General features: G+C 50.7%; 1 protein-coding gene across 2 annotated transcripts in view; it reads left to right on the top strand.

Moving 5' to 3' along the window:
* The window catches only part of TFCP2 (transcription factor CP2), a 356031-nt gene that overhangs the window by 255183 nt on the left and 84572 nt on the right, over nucleotides 1–16276 (top strand). For both annotated transcript variants that reach the window (XM_078688852.1, XM_078688853.1), the window contains exon 14: nucleotides 102–244. In XM_078688852.1, coding sequence (XP_078544978.1) covers nucleotides 102–244 — 143 coding nt within the window. The remainder of the gene's footprint in view (nucleotides 1–101; nucleotides 245–16276) is intronic.

Genomic DNA, 16276 nt, shown 5'->3' with positions numbered 1-16276 from the left:
TCTTGTCTGTGCTCTATTGTTTTTTCTTGGAAATAAACATATGTAGTGTTAGTGTTCATCACTGAATTTCAATTAACAATATCATCTCTTATTTTTTGCAGTGTACCATGCAATATACATGGAAGAGCTGACGTCTGTGGAACTTACTGAAAAAATTGCTCAACTCTTCAGCATTTCACCTCGGCAGATCAACCAGATCTACAAGCAGGGGCCAACGGGCATACATGTACTAATTAGTGATGAGGTAAGGGTTGCATAGAAGCATATGTGAACATTAGTCGTAGAACTGAGTGATAATGAGCTGACTGCTTTTCGTTTGCTTTTTTATTAACTGAATTTTTGTCAGCGAGCTGTCCACTAATTTTGTAAGTGATGGATCTTGAATTTCAACATAACCAAGTTTCATATGTGTGAGGACTAACTGGAACAGAATTATGCTGTGATAAGGAGCTTAACTCTTGTTTTTTGTCTTGCTCTTCCACTCTCTGTAAATGAATAATCTCCCATTCAGGGTTAAATATTGTCCTTTGCTTTTAGCCACCAGTGTTTAAGTTGGGATCTGGTTGGTGGCAAATATGTTGTAGAAAAAAAGGGGATGCACTTGGCTTTCATGGACTGTAAACTGTGTTCCTTCTGTTTATTAGGGCATACTTGGGCAGATTTTGGTTTCCTTGTGTGTCGAAGATAATCTGAAGGGGTTGTGTATGGGGCCCATACCTTTTCTGGCTGTATACACATACAAATTTCTGATAGACTTCTATTTGCATATCCCTCACCTTTTGAATATTCCTGAAGCGTCAAACTGGATCTGAAAACTTTTTAGCAATGCCTCTTTGCACCCAAAGGCGGCTCCACTTTGAAAATGACGTGCAGACCCTATATAGGCGCTACTCCCTCGCATCAGTTTCTTTCTTTCCACACCACCAGATGTGGATCTGGAGCTACCTCTCATCTCTTTAAGACCCGTACCTCAATCAAAATTCACTTTTTCAGTGCTCAATGGACATCTCCCCCCCCCCCCTCAATCCCCCTCCCCCAAAGTTTTTAAGCCCTTTAAGAACTGTTGTAAACAACCATCGGTGACCGATCCTCAACAAATTTGCTTGTGGTGCCTGGGGTTGAATCACAACTCTAAGATCTTCAGTGACTGTGCAAATTGTGCGATGCCACTGCCCTGCCTTAAGCGATTCGGCATTTCTGTCTCTGCACCATTCACTTGAATGCTTGAATGCTTGGTGGTGCAGGTGTCCGCAGGCAAAACTGACCCAAACACTTAGCAGACTTTTACCTTGGATAGTGAGTCAAAACAGGTGGAGACATTCGAGAAGTCTTCTCGTCTCCCAGTTTGGTGCTTCGGTCAGTAAATGTCACCAGTCTGCTGGGCAGCTATTCCCACTCCTTTGAGATTCATTGACTTAAGTCCTCCTGGGTGTCCCCGAAGATATTGAACCTGGCCCCGCCCAGGACATGCAGGACAGTTGTGACAAGGCCAAGTTCACAATTCATTGTGGGTTGGACACCACTGACTCCATCGGGCATGCCATTGGACCAGTGTTGCCATGTGAACCCATGCTTGGCTGCCGTCCACCAGTTTTTCAAGTGATGTCCAATCCTCCCTCATGAACATGTCATTCTGTAGTAGGGGATCTCTGTGTATAGTCATAATCTAGTGAATAGTCCCGCCCATGTGCGTGGACCCCGGAGCAATCAAAAATAATCTCTTACAGAGTCAAAAAATGCAGAAAAGCATAGACACTTAAGAGAGAATTTAAAGACAGATAATGCAGCCTAAAAAGGCTACACTGTCCAGTACTTCAACTAGAAATTCCACCATAAAATCCACAAAACAGCAAAAGCCTGTACAGATTTTCCTTGCTTTACCAGCAAAATCCCTCAGGAATGATAGAGAGAAGAACCTGGACAGACAAGCCCCATAGGCTGCCATTATGTGGCTCAAAACAGGATACTGTGCCTTTAAGAGAATCTTCCAGAACCTTCTCCCAGTATCCCAGAATGCATAGCAGGTCCAACTTAGTTTCAGTTCTTTTTTCCGGCTCCTGCAAGCAGGACCCTGGAGCATTGAGCTCTCCCTTTTCAAGGGTTTTGTTGGTGTTTTCTCACTAAATTCGATTTTGTGTACTTTTAAAGTACTTTGGTGACTTTCTTCTTGGTTTTCTGCACTCTTTTATTGTCCATAATGCCTGCATTATTCGATAAATGCCCGGAGTGCTCCAGGAAGAAGGCCAAGTCAGACCCCCATGAGGTGTGTATCCTCTGCCTTCCCTCTTCCCACATCCCAGAGGAGTGTGTGATCTGTAGAGGCTTCTCTGGCAGGACCCTGAACGACAGGAGGAAGATCAGACTTCAGGGACTTGAAGAAAGAAGACTGAAGGCTCAAGGTGGGTCTGGAGGGGCTTCTACTGCCCATGCTGAGGCCTCTGGGGGGCTCCCCAGGGGCAGGAAGTCCAGCAAACGTCCAAGATCTCCGTCTGGGTCGGTTGCCATGACCACGACGTCGAGAGGACGGTCCACGGCCAGTTCCCGGTCTCCCCAGGGCTCTGGGTTGAGCAAACGTCGCCCGTCGAGGGACTTACACAGGCCGCCGTCGAACCCGGTGTCGATTTCCTCGGCGTCGAGTGGACGGCATCGGAGGGCCCGGCGTCGGCGCTCGCCGTCGAGGCGACACCGCCGTTCGCCGGCGAGGACATCGTCGTCGTCGAGGGGATCCTCGTCGTCGAGGCCGCCGTCGAGACGGAAGAGGTCTCCGGCGCTGAAGAGGTCGACGTCGAGGCGTTCGAAGAGGTCGCCGTCGAGGCGATCGAAGAGGTCGTCGTCTAGGTCGCCGTCGAGGCACCAGCGACCGTCGTCGAGGTTTAGAGGTTCGTCCATCTGGTCGGGGTCGACGTCGAGGCATAGAAGCCGGTCGACGCCGAGGAGTGCGAAACGGTCGACGCCGAAGGGCCGCTCGACGTCTAAGGAACCACGGTCGACGTCTGAACACCGGTCTTCCGCGTCAGGGGGCCGTAAGGACAGGCCGAGGACTGTGGGGGGCTCCCCGCAGTCAGAACAGGATGGTGGCTCGCCGGGAACGGCGTATTCAGATGTGTATACACCAAGGAAGACTGTTATACAGCCTCCTGCCCCTCCTTTGCCTAGAGGGCCTCCTCCGAGGACTGCGACGCCTCCTCCGTTGCCTCCTCTACCTGCTCTTCCGTCAGGACCACAGGCCCCGGTGCCGGGTGCTCCTCCTCCGGTTCCACCGAGATCGGTGTCGATGCCCAACCTTCCGACACCTCCGAAGAAGACTCCGAAGTCGAAGGTTCCTCCTAAGCCCAAGACGTCCGACCCGGGGAACCTGGCGGAGCGTCCCAGACCCAGGAGATCGAGGTCACGCTCAGGGAGAAAGGACAGATCTAGGAGTGGACATGGATCCTCCTCGAGATCCAGACATCGCCATAGGAGGCATCGGTCCAGGTCCCATTCGGCCTCTGGGACCCGTTCGTATTCGCCTACATTGTCGGATTCACCGGAGACGAGGGTGTCTCCGATAGATGACATTGGCACGTTCCAGGAGGTTCTCCTGAGAGGGGCGGCGAAGTTGGGGATCAAGGTGACGGCCCCTACGCCCACAACTTGTGTGATCTTCGAGACTTTGCACACGAAGCACCTGTCTCGCCCCCTACTGCCTTTGGTGCCAGGACTGGTCGAGCCGGCGGAACAGCTATTTCTTACGCCGGCGGTGGTGAAAGCGGCTCCCTCCAGGCTTGTCAAGAAGTACAGGGCTCCTGAGTCGGACCCGGCCTTCTTGCGGAAGGACCCAGTGCCTGATTCAGTGATTGTGACGGCGGCTCGGAAACTACATGCTACCTCCCCGTCCTCCACTGTGCCTCCGGATAAGGAGAGCCGCTGGATTGACTCTGCTGGACGGAAAGCGTGTGGCACGTCTTCCACGACGATGAAGGCCTCCAGTGACTCGGCGTTGTTAGGACGGTACAACCGTGCACTGTGGGACTCCATGGAACAGTTTGCGGACCTTGTCCCGCGGGACAGGAAAGAGGACTTCATGGAGATCGTCCAGGAAGGGATGCTGGTTTCGAACCAGGCCATCAGTGCCACGGTGGATATCTCCTTGCTGGCCGCTCATGGATACTGCCACGGTATCAATCAGAGACGCCATGCTTGGCTCCGGCTGACGTCGCTCAAGCCTGAAGCGCAGCAACGAGTGGCTAATCTGCCGTTTTCCGGCGACACCCTCTTCGGGAAACACGCAGATGACGAAATGGCCAGGATGAAGGCCGAGGCTGAAACCCTGACGGCTGTGGGCTTGGAGAAGCCGAAAGAAAAGAAACCCTACCGCCAGTTCCAGCGGCGGTTCGGGTCGCAGGGTAGAGGAAGAGGACAGTCTTCTGGGCAACAACAGCAGCAGCAGCAGCAGCAGCAGCAATACAGAAGACCCTTCCAGAAACGTCAGAGGGGTAGAGGTGGACAGCAGTCCTCTACCGCGAACAAGGGCCCGGCTGGGTCTCGCCCCTGAGCGGTTACTTCCCCTTCATCCGTTACCCGCTCCGGTGGGGGGAAGCGTTCAATTTTTTCTGGCAGAGTGGAGAAAAATTACTCAGGACAAGTGGGTGCTGAATATTGTTTGCAATGGATACAGTCTTCGGTTCATCAGCCCTCCTCCATCGATTCCTCCGGTCAGCTCCCAGTATCAACTGCGCGAGCTCCAGGCGGAGGCCGACATCCTTCTGAGGAAAAGGGCGATAGAAGATGTACCTCTGTCTCAAAGAGGAAGAGGTCTGTACTCCCGGTTCTTTCTGGTCCGAAAAAAGGACAAGAACGAATTCAGGCCCATTCTGGACTTGCGACAGGCAAACAAATGGATTTGCAGAGAAAAGTTTTGCATGCTGTCGTTGCATCAGATTTACCCTCAGCTGCAACGGGGAGACTGGCTTTGCGCCATAGACCTGCAGGAAGCGTACTTCCATGTGCCCATTGCACACAAACACCGGAAGTTCCTGCGATTTCAAGTCGGCACCAATCACTATCAGTACACGGTACTTCCGTTCCGGCTGAAGTCTGCGCCCCGGACGTTCTCGAAGTGCATGGCAGTGGTAGCGGCACACCTGCGGAAGAACAAGGTGTTTGTCTACCCATACCTGGACGATTGGTTGATCAAGGCATCCTCCTTCTCGGAAGCTCAAGCACACTTCCTGAAGACGTGCGTTCTCTAGAACAAGCTGGGGTTGCACATCAACATGTCCAAGTCTGTCCCGACTCCGGTCCAGTGCATCCAGTACTTGGGAGCCTCCATCGATACGCTGTCGGCAAGCGTGTCTCCTTCGGAAGAGCGACGTTTATCACTCCTTCGGAAGGCTCAGGCTCTCCTGTCCGCTCCATCCACGACAGTGAAGACGGTGTCTTCTCTGCTGGGATCGATGGCTTCTTGCATCTTCCTGACGCCACATGCACGGCTGCATATGAGACCGCTGCAGGAGTGCTTGGAAGATCAGTGGGACCAGAGGAGAGGCTCTTGGGACGACAAGATACGACTGTCTCTACATGCTCTTCAGTCTCTGAAGTGGTGGTGTTCAGCGGAGAATCTCCTCAGAGGGGTTCCCTTCCACAAGGACATTCCCACTCAGACTATCGTGACGGATGCTTCTCTCCTGGGATGGGGAGCGCACTCCGGAGATCTGCAGATTCAAGGGACGTGGTCCCCGTCGGAGTCCACGTACCACATCAATTTCCTGGAACTCAGGGCTGTTCACTTGGCGCTGAAGGCCTTTCAACCGTCCTTCCGGACCAACTCTCTGCTTGTACAGACGGACAATACGACCACAATGTATTACCTCAACAAGCAGGGGGGCTCGAGATCGCGCACTCTGTCTCTGGCTGGGGAACGCGTTATGGATCAACTGGTCGAACAGCTTTCTGTACGCTTTTCCGCCCATTCCCCTGATTCCAGCGGTTCTCATCAAGCTCTCCCAATCCAGGGCGAAGATGATTCTGATTGCCCCGGAATGGCCCAGACAGTGGTGGTTCACGGACCTGCTTCACCGGTCTCTCCTTCCTCACATGAAGCTGCCGTGCAGGCCGGACCTTCTCACTAAGTTCGGGGGGCGGATGGTGCACCCCAACCTCTCGTCTTTGAGTTTGGCGGCATGGCTCCTGAAATAGTGCAATATGGCCATTTGAATCTCCCAGCGGATTGTATGGACATACTGAAGGAGGCTAAGCGACCTTCCACTCGGACTTCTTATGCTTACAAGTGGAAGAGATTTTGCATCTGGTGTAAGTCTAAGAACTATGACCCTACGACATGCAAGGAAGATGTCATCCTTCCATATCTACTACATTTGGCGCAGTCTGGCCTTAATGTCCATTCCATTAAGGTTCATCTGGCTGCTTTGACTGCCTACAGGAAATGCCCTTCACAGACTTCCTTCTTTCAGATCCCTGTGATCAAAGATTTTTTGGAAGGCTTGAAGAAAGTGTTCCCTCCTGTCCGGCTTCCTTCGCCTTCATGGGACTTGAATGTGGTGCTGTCCAGATTGATGAAGGAGCCTTTTGAACCTATTCATAAGGCTTCGTTGCAGCACCTGTCCTGGAAGGCGGCGTTCCTCGTGGCCATTACATCGGCCCGCAGGGTGAGTGAAATTCAGGCGTTGTGTTGCCAAGAACCTTATACTGTATTTCATGCTGCTAAGGTTGTTATGCGTACTCACCCTAAGTTTCTTCCCAAGGTTGTTTCTGATTTTCATATCAACCAGACTATAACTTTACCTACGTTCTTTCAGAATCCTTCATCTCAAGCGGAAAGGTCTTTGCATTCCCTGGATGTTAGGAGGGTGTTGAAATTTTATCTGGATAAAACCAGGGATATTCGTAGGTCAGACCAATTGTTCATCAATTATGGATCTGTCAGGACGGGTCTTGCGACCTCTAAGCAGTCTATCTCTAGGTGGATTGTGTCCTGCATACAGCTGTGTTACCAAAAAGCTAATAAGACCTTAGGAGGTAAGCCTAAGGCTCATTCCACCAGGGGCAAGGCTGCCACGACAGCGTTGCTCCGTAATGTTCCGATTGCAGAAATCTGCAAGGCGGCCACTTGGAAGTCGGTTCATACCTTTGCTAAGCATTACTGCCTGGACACTGATGCCAGGGCAGACGCTCAGGTTGGGCAGGCTTCGCTGCGAAATCTGTTCGCACAGTAGTGGCGTTACTTCTGTTTTCTCCACCGCCGCTTTGGTGTGGGGATGGGCTTGCCATTCTATTCACTAGATTATGACTATACACAGAGATCCCCTACTACAGAAGGAGTAGTTTCTGTCCTGTAACTCCAGTTCTGTAGTGGGGGTATCTCTGTTATAGTCATAAGCGCCCTCCCTCCTCCCCGGTGGAGAGAGACATATTCCTTTGTGGAATGCTACAGGTCTGGCATGTTACGCCTTCAAAAAGAACTGAAACTAAGTTGGACCTGCTATGCATTCTGGGATACTGGGAGAAGGTTCTGGAAGATTCTCTTAAAGGCACAGTATCCTGTTTTGAGCCACATAATGGCAGCCTATGGGGCTTGTCTGTCCAGGTTCTTCTCTCTATCATTCCTGAGGGATTTTGCTGGTAAAGCAAGGGAAATCTGTACAGGCTTTTGCTGTTTTGTGGATTTTATGGTGGAATTTCTAGTTGAAGTACTGGACAGTGTAGCCTTTTTAGGCTGCATTATCTGTCTTTAAATTCTCTCTTAAGTGTCTATGCTTTTCTGCATTTTTTGACACTGTAAGAGATTATTTTTGATTGCTCCGGGGTCCACGCACATGGGCGGAACTATTCACTAGATTATGACTATAACAGAGATACCCCCACTACAGAACTGGAGTTACAGGACAGAAACTACTCCTTCCATTGGATTCACCAGACCACCAGTTTTTCAAGTGATGTCCAATCCTCCCTCATGAACATGTCATTCCATTGGATTCACCAGACTGGGGACAAGACAGACTCTATCCTCTTGAGTGGTTCAAGGAGTGCAGGGCAATGTCACACTCACTGGGCTTATCTGCCCCAATTTGCCAATCACATTAGCCCTACCCTTCCTTTCACACCACTTTCTTTCACAACGCAGTACCTTCCACTGTCCATCCCCAGTGACTGACAGAGAACCACCTGGACATTTTGCGAGAGGAAGTTCATGCTCTTTTGGCCAAAGGGGCTATTGAGAGGGTGCCCTTGCCAGAAATAGGACGTGGTTGTTATTTCTACTATTTTCTGGTGCCCAAGAAGGACAGAGGCGCCTTTATCCGATTTTAGACATGCACTCTCAACGCCTTCCACTGGAAGGAAAAATTCAAAATGCTCACGCTGGCCCAGGTCTTTTCTCCCCTTGACCCTTGAGACAGGATGATGTCTGGCTTGTAAAACTCCTGTTTCTATATATCCGTCTTGTTGGCCCATCGGCGCTACCTGGCTCCCTTTCATCAGAGCCTTCTGAACAAGGTTCGGTGTCGTGCCTTTCCCCTGAGGAAAAAGAGTACTGAACTTTCAGGCTATGATCCCGATCTTTTGTTCTTGGCTCTGGATTTCAGTGAGGTCAATTCTTGAGTTTGCTGGGGCTGATGGCCTCCTGCAGGTCACGCAACCCAAGTAGCATATGCCGACTCTGCAGTGGGATCTGAAGACTACATGGGTCCAACATCAAGAGGCATCTCTGAACACATTAATATTTCAGAGGAGACTACAAAATATCTGTAATGGTGTTTACTGGACTGCGGTGGAGTCAAGTGAACAAGCTCAGCTATCGGCACCTAGTGTTTCAAAAGTTGCAGTTATAGCCAGGTGTTGCCTGAGGTCTGTTGCACGACTTGGGGGAAACTTGGCTTGATCTGTTTGTCCATATCAGCAATTCTGCGCGTTGGAGTTTCCATTTTGTCTCTCACTCAAGAGCCTTGTTCAGCCTAGCGTGGAACTCTGGATGCCTTTTCACTGGTACCACTCCTGCTCTGAGTTCTCAAAAAGACTGACCGGACCCTAGTAATCTTATTGGCCCTGGACTAGGAACAAAGAGTTTGATCTCCAAAACTCCTGGTTATGAGCATCTGTCCTCCAAACAGGCTGCCCCTCTGAGTGGATTAGCTGTCACAGCATCTAGGCAGGGTTCTGTTCCTGGGCCTTCGCAATATCCACCTTTATGCTTGGAGTTTGGGCAGCGACAGCTGATTATCTTAGACCCTTCCTCTGGGGGTGGTTGATGTCATCTTGGCAGCCAGGTGCCCCTTGACAAAAACTGTTGTTGGGATATATTTGTGGCTTTGTTTGGTACTCTGCAGCTAGATACCCTCCGGGCACAGTTATCTGACATTTTGTTGCCAGCCCGATATGGCCTTGCTCTGCATACAGTTAAAGAGTATCTTTTGGCTCCTTCTTCCTTCTTACAGTCACCGGATCAGCCCTCTTAGTTTAAGTCTCCACTTGTTGTTATGTGCTCTTTGAAAGGTTTGCCCGGTCACTCGTTTGTTGGTTCTGCTCAATTTTTATTTAGGGCAGAATCTTGCACTCAGGTATTTAATCCTTCTGTGCAACCTATATATTTTTTAGGAAATTCAAGAAAAGTGAATGTACTGATTTTTACAAATACTATGACTGTCCGAAGAATTACTTACTGTCCTGCACAAGGACACATGTATTTACATATATTTACAAACACAATTTACACATCACTTAGAAATACACAAAAAAATTTAACATTTAGATAATATATACAAGACAAACATTTGGGAGAAAATGACTCATTTAAGATTGAGAGTACCCTGTCCACATACTTTCTGTCAGGCCACTAAAGCTGAATATTTTTTCTTTTTCTTTTGGCCTGATAGCGCAAGAGGCTACTGGTGCAGTCAATGTTCAATGTATTTACCAAAGCACAAAAGCCTTATGCGCAAAAAAACATTCGGACTTAAGACGAATGAAGGTCAAGAGCCTGTAAGCCGACGCGTTTCTGAGCCTGTCTGTGTACTTGGCAGGCTCGTCTTCAGGGCTTTGGGGCTGTTAAATTTTTTTGTGTATTTCTAAGTGATGTGTAAATTGTGTTTGTAAATATATGTAAATACATGTGTCCTTGTGCAGGACAGTAAGTAATTCTTCGGACAGTCATAGTATTTGTAAAAATCAGTACATTCACTTTTCTTGAATTTCCTAAAAAATATATAGGTTGCACAGAAGGATTAAATACCTGAGTGCAAGATTCTGCCCTAAATAAAAATTGAGCAGAACCAACAAACGAGTGACCGGGTCTTCTTTTTTCTTATAATTATAATTGTCCTACCCGGCCACACTTTTTGGACAAAACCCCCCTTGATAACAGACTTTGAAAGGTTTGCAACATGTTTCCTCGCTCTCCCTTTGTCATGCCACAGTGGTACTTTGACTAGCTCCTCACATTTGTCATCTGCGCTCCATTTCAGACACTTCACAGCTGTTCCTATCGCTCCTCACCCTCAAGACTGTGTTCTTCGTTGCCATAACATCAGGTGGTGTGTGGGTGAGCTTCGAGCTCTTTGTGTCAACCTGCCACACACACCACCTTCTTCCCAGACAAAACTGGTTTTGCGGATCTTTCATGACTAAAGTTGTGACACTGTTCCAGGTCACTTAAAGCATCACCTTGCCGACATTCATTGTTCCTCCTCAGTAATCTAAGGAGAAGACACTACTCCTATTGATCCCAAAATAGCATTGAGCTTTTACATATTTACATTGATTGTACCAAAGAAAACCTGGTGAACTATCAGCGCTTTGTGGGATTCTCTGGAGTGAAAAAAGGCAATGCTTTCCAGAAGAGAACCATATCTGGCTGGATCGTGCTTTGCCTTAAGATCTGCTATGCAATGGTTAGGAAGCTGCCATCGGAAGGACTGCATGCTCACTCCACCAGGAGCAAAGCTGCTGCCACTGCGTTTGCATGCAGAGTACCTGTCCTAGACATTTGCTTGCCAGCTAGGTTGGCATCCCTGCATATGTTCATGAAGCACTATTGTCAGCATAGTCAAGTCTGCAGAGCGGGGCATTTTGCACAGGACTTTCTGGTTTGAGCCCATCCACAGGCCCACCTCCCAATGGATATTGCTTTGGTATCTATTCAGAAGATGAGGAATCTGCACCTATAAGTCTCTATCAGAAGAACAAGTTACTTACCTTCTGAAACTCTCTGTTCGGGGCATGTTTGGCTGTAGATACACACGCTCTACACACTTCCACCATCTGGTGTTGGGCCCGGATGTGTGCAAGTTGTTTTTCTTCAAAGAAGTCTTTCTAGTCACAAGACAAAGATACTCCTCCTCTTGGTAATAATGCACATGGCATCAACTCCATTGTTAGATTGTTTTCTCTCTGGCATTGGGTTCGGACATGTTTTGTGGCACTCTGGTTAGAGACTGTCTCCGGTTCCTTTCAGTTCATTGTTAATCACCACCCTCGTCTGTATTGTTTCGGTCGTGTTTTCTATCCTTGTGTCTGGAAAATCAGAGAAATTCTGACCGTCTATTCATCCTGCTCCCACACGGCCTTTGGGTCTCGCCCTTTCGGGCCTACTCTTTGTTTTAGCCAACTTCGACCGAGAATGTGCTGTTAAGGGAACAAACTCCATTTATATTCTGCCCCAGCTGCCACGCAAAGTACCCGAGAACCGACCTCCATCAGGTTTGCAACTTATGTCTGTCTCTGGACCATTAGGAAGCAGAGTGTGAAGCGTTTGATCGAAAAAGACATTATGGGACTGTAGGGCACAAAGAGACCGAAGAGACACCGGACATCTACGGTCAAGATGTTGAACAGTAACAAGAAGAACTTCATGAGGCCTCTGCAGCGGAGGAAGGCGCCTTCTCCATTGTTAACTCGGAATCTGACTTCGCCTCTGATTCTGACCTCCACTCTGGACTCCAGATACACAATTTTCTTTCGGGCCAGCATACTGCGAGTGCACCTGCCCCTTTTCCACCTCCCCAAAAATATTTGTTTTTGACCAATTCTTTGGCATCCAGGACACCACTGGCAGATTTAGTGAGCTAAATAACGGTGATGGATCAAGCCCTGATCTTTGGACTGGGTAAGAGTGGTCTGCTTAATTCAGACACTCTGTTCATCACCACCCCCTTTTCTGAATCGTTTTTGGCCACTATAGGTGTGGCAGGGTATACTCAGACATGAGTCCCTTGCTCACTGCTCCATCAGGATTCAAGCAAGCCGGGCCGACGAGGCTGAAATGCCAGAAACCGGTCCCCGGTAGCTTGTCTCCTTTCTGGTGAAGAATTGGCTTGGTAGTTTGGTCTGCCCTGTTCCCATGATGCACTGGGCCAGGGACAGACTAATTTGCATATAGCCAAGTTCTGAGCTGGGATGGGGCAGTGAGCTAAATAACGGTGATGGATCAAGCCCTGATCTTTGGACTGGGTAAGAGTGGTCTGCTTAATTCAGACACTCTGTTCATCACCACCCCCTTTTCTGAATCGTTTTTGGCCACTATAGGTGTGGCAGGGTATACTCAGACATGAGTCCCTTGCTCACTGCTCCATCAGGATTCAAGCAAGCCGGGCCGACGAGGCTGAAATGCCAGAAACCGGTCCCCGGTAGCTTGTCTCCTTTCTGGTGAAGAATTGGCTTGGTAGTTTGGTCTGCCCTGTTCCCATGATGCACTGGGCCAGGGACAGACTAATTTGCATATAGCCAAGTTCTGAGCTGGGATGGGGCAGTGAGCTAAATAACGGTGATGGATCAAGCCCTGATCTTTGGACTGGGTAAGAGTGGTCTGCTTAATTCAGACACTCTGTTCATCACCACCCCCTTTTCTGAATCGAGATTGCCATGGTAGGCACCGATCATCCTCTACGGACACCCCGCCCAGGGCTCGACACTGAAAGCTAAGCTGAAACCGATCCCGACAAACATGACGCCAACGACGGACGTGGAGTCGACCGACGCCACCTACCGATATGCAGGGGTACTGCTAAAGGATAAATCTCTGGATCCAGTCTGACGCCTGGGGGTAATTCTAACGGTAAGGAATCTATAACTACATATGTCTCTCACAGATACATTGTTACCGAAGGTAAGTAACTTGTTCGACAGGGCGCATTGGGATAAAATCCAGCATCTCCCTGTAGAATATAAACAAGCATTTTTAATGCAATAGGTCTCGCATTTACACAAGTTTAAGCTATTGGCATTGTAAATGACAATGCCTTTTATTTATGTTTTAAAAACAAAAATAAAAGGCATTGTCATTTGCAATGTGAGTAGCTCAAACTCGCGTAAATGCGAGACCTTTTGAATTGCAAATGCTTGTTTAGGTAAAAGTGCCTGCTTTTCACCAAAACAGAACCAAGCTTTGCATGACGTGCCTGGCTCTAGCGCCGCCTGTGCCCCTCACGCAGAAGAAAACAGCAAATTAATTAAATAACCAAGCGTGGCAGCTAAAGTGAGCTGACTGCGCTGCAAATTAATTAAATAAATAAGCGCGGCCGCTAAAGTAAAAGCGAACCGTGCTGCAAATACATTATTTTTTTTAAATAGCGCTGTTAGCCATGATAAAACAGACCGTGGAACATGACTAGTAAAAAGTCCGGTCCTTATTTTACACCCTCAACTTCGCAGTAGTGTGCCTGGGTTCAGTCCTTCTAAGTTCTACCGTGGTCGAAACGCCGGTTCACAAATGAAGATAAACCACATACGTCTGGTTCAATTTTTTTATTTCAAGTGAAAGAAAACACAAAGACTTAAAACAGTGTTTAGCTGATGGTCCATGCTTAATACTTGGACATACAACACTTTTTTAGTGGGAAAAACTTCAAACATATTGTTCCTGTACTGTAACATAAAGATCTGATAGAGACTACTAGCCGCAGATTCCTTAACGTAGAATTATCCCCAGGCGTGAGACTAGATCTGGAAAACTTTTTTGTTTTTTGCCACAGCATCCCTGCTTGCCGGTGGGTTGGCATCACGCGACTCCGCCCAGGAGGAGTCTGCGTACGTGACGTCGGCGAGGTCACCTAAGTCCCACCCCGGCGCGCCTACGTCAGTTTTTTCCTATTCCGCGTGCAAGGTTGATCCGGGCTATGTTCTGGGCCTGTTCGGGCCCCTTTGTCTTTCTCTTTATCTGTGTGCAACAATGTGCGAATGCCTTCAGGCTTTAAGTCTTGCACGTTGTGTGGACGTCTTATGTTGGCGACGGACCCTCACCTCATTTGTATGTGGTGTTTGGGGGAAGATCACGGCTCCCCTGACTGTAAGGTGTGCCAACAGTTGAAGCCGAATTCGCGGCGGGAGCGCCGGATGAAACTGCTCTTGGCGAGTCTTTCCAGGTCGGCTACTTCCCCTCGTTCAGCTTCGGCGGAAGGTTCTCGAAACGGCCGTCGTCCTCATCCTTCTCCTGCGCCACACGAGCGTCGCTCCCCGGTGGGTAAGTGTCACAGTTTGTCCCAGAGGGATGGTTTCAGTCCTGTTGGGGGCGTGGGCTCTCCGCGGGTGATGCGGCCCCGCGTCTCGTCCTCCTATCCACTGTTTGCCGGTGAGGGGGCGTTGAGAGCCCAAATGGAGGCATATGCGGCGGCTTTGCAGGCCTCGCTGGCTTCTCCTCCTCCTCCTCCTCCTCCTCCTTCCCCTCCTGGGACGTCGGCGGATACCTTGCATGGTGCGGGGCTCTCCGCGTCGCCGGCAGCTCCGGCGCCGACTGGTTCGGCTCCAGCCTTGGAGCATGTGGTGCCGTTAGTGCGGCCCTTCGGGATCCCTCCTTTAGGCCACAGCACCTCTGCTTTGCCGCAAACTCCTGTGGGGGATTCCCTGTGGTGTCGCGGGAGGTCGCCGGGGCTCGGATCGCATCCCCGATCCCTTCTCGGGCCTCTGGACAGGTAGTGGCCTTGTCTACGGCTGAGGTGACGCCGCTTCAGTGCCGGCAGCTGCTGGCCCGGGAGGCGCCACAGGGGTCGGCGGACTCCTCTCGTCCCGCTATGGGGCGAGGCTGGAAGGGATCTCCTCATCCCCCTCCGGGCCCCTCTCGTCCCTCCATGCAGGCAGCTGCCTCGTCGGAGGTCGAGTCGGAGGTTGAATCGACCTTGGCGGCGCCATATGGGTCGGCAGACCCCCTAAGCCCCATTCTGGGTCGAGGCTGGCAGAGGACTCCTTGTCCCTCCCCGGGTCCCTCTCTCCTCCCCACGCAGGCAGCTGCCTCGCCGTAGGTCGAGTCGGCGCCGTCCCATGGCCTCCTCAGCCTTCTGGACCGGAGCTGTGTGACGTGGGGGAGGCATGTCCGGTGTCTCCTTCAGCACCGGACGGTGATGACGTCCTGCCTCAGACGGCAGACTGTACTGCGTCGAGTCGCAGACTCTTATTCGGACGCTCCCTCTTCTCTGGAGGCTGGGTGCTTGCTGGTGTCGTCCTCACCAGAGACGGGCCGCCGCGTGGTGGCTTTTTCCCCGGCGTCATCGAAAGGCGGCTCCCCGCCTGTCCCCAGGCCGCGGTTTTCGCCAGAGCGACAGGTTCCCCACTCCTCGGTCCCTCCTTCTACTTTTCAGTTCTGCCCGCCCCGCTTGGTTTCAGGGGCATCCGCCTTAGTTTGCAGTCGTCGCCCATGGAGGAGCTGCTTTCTCCACCGCGGGGCCCTACGGAGGCTGGTGCGGCCTTCGCCCGTGCTCTGTCCACGGCTGTGGGTATTTTGCGCATGGGTGATCCAGCTGACCATTTCCCCGCGGATCATCTGCTGGAGGTTCTCCACCCGGGCTCTGGTGGGAGAGAGCTGTTGCTTCCTTTTGAAGGTTTGCTCCTTTCTTCCCTGATGAGGACTTAGGGGCGTCCCGCCACACGGGACCCGGTGCCCCTACACCTCCGGCACCTTCCAGCAACCCCTCTGCCTCCAGCCCACTTTTGCGGACTGCCTTTCCTTCCTTGCTGCCGGAGTTGTCTCTGCCGTCCTGGGAGGCCCGCTGGCTGGACTCTTAGGGACGCAACATGTGCGCCTCTACTCGTGCTGCTTTGAGGGTTCTAAACACATTGTGTGTTGGCTAGGGTCACCTCTTGTTTGTGGGACTTGGCCGAGTCCTTGGGATCCGCTGCGTCACAAGAGACTGTTCAGATTGACTTGCGGCACCATGTGCTGGATGGCCGGGAGCGGGCGGCGTTTATTCTTCGCTCCGCTTTGGACATTTCGGAGGTGCTGTGTGGCCCTTCACTGCCATGCTTGGCTTCGGGACGGTGTGTTCCCGGAGAATGTTAGGGAACGGCTGGTTGACCT

This window comes from Lissotriton helveticus, chromosome 1_1, assembly GCF_964261635.1.
Source record: "Lissotriton helveticus chromosome 1_1, aLisHel1.1, whole genome shotgun sequence".
NCBI classification, from domain to species: Eukaryota; Metazoa; Chordata; class Amphibia; order Caudata; family Salamandridae; genus Lissotriton; species Lissotriton helveticus.
The sequence above is the reverse complement of the archived record's forward strand: the minus strand, read 5'-3'. Positions and strand labels throughout refer to the sequence as shown.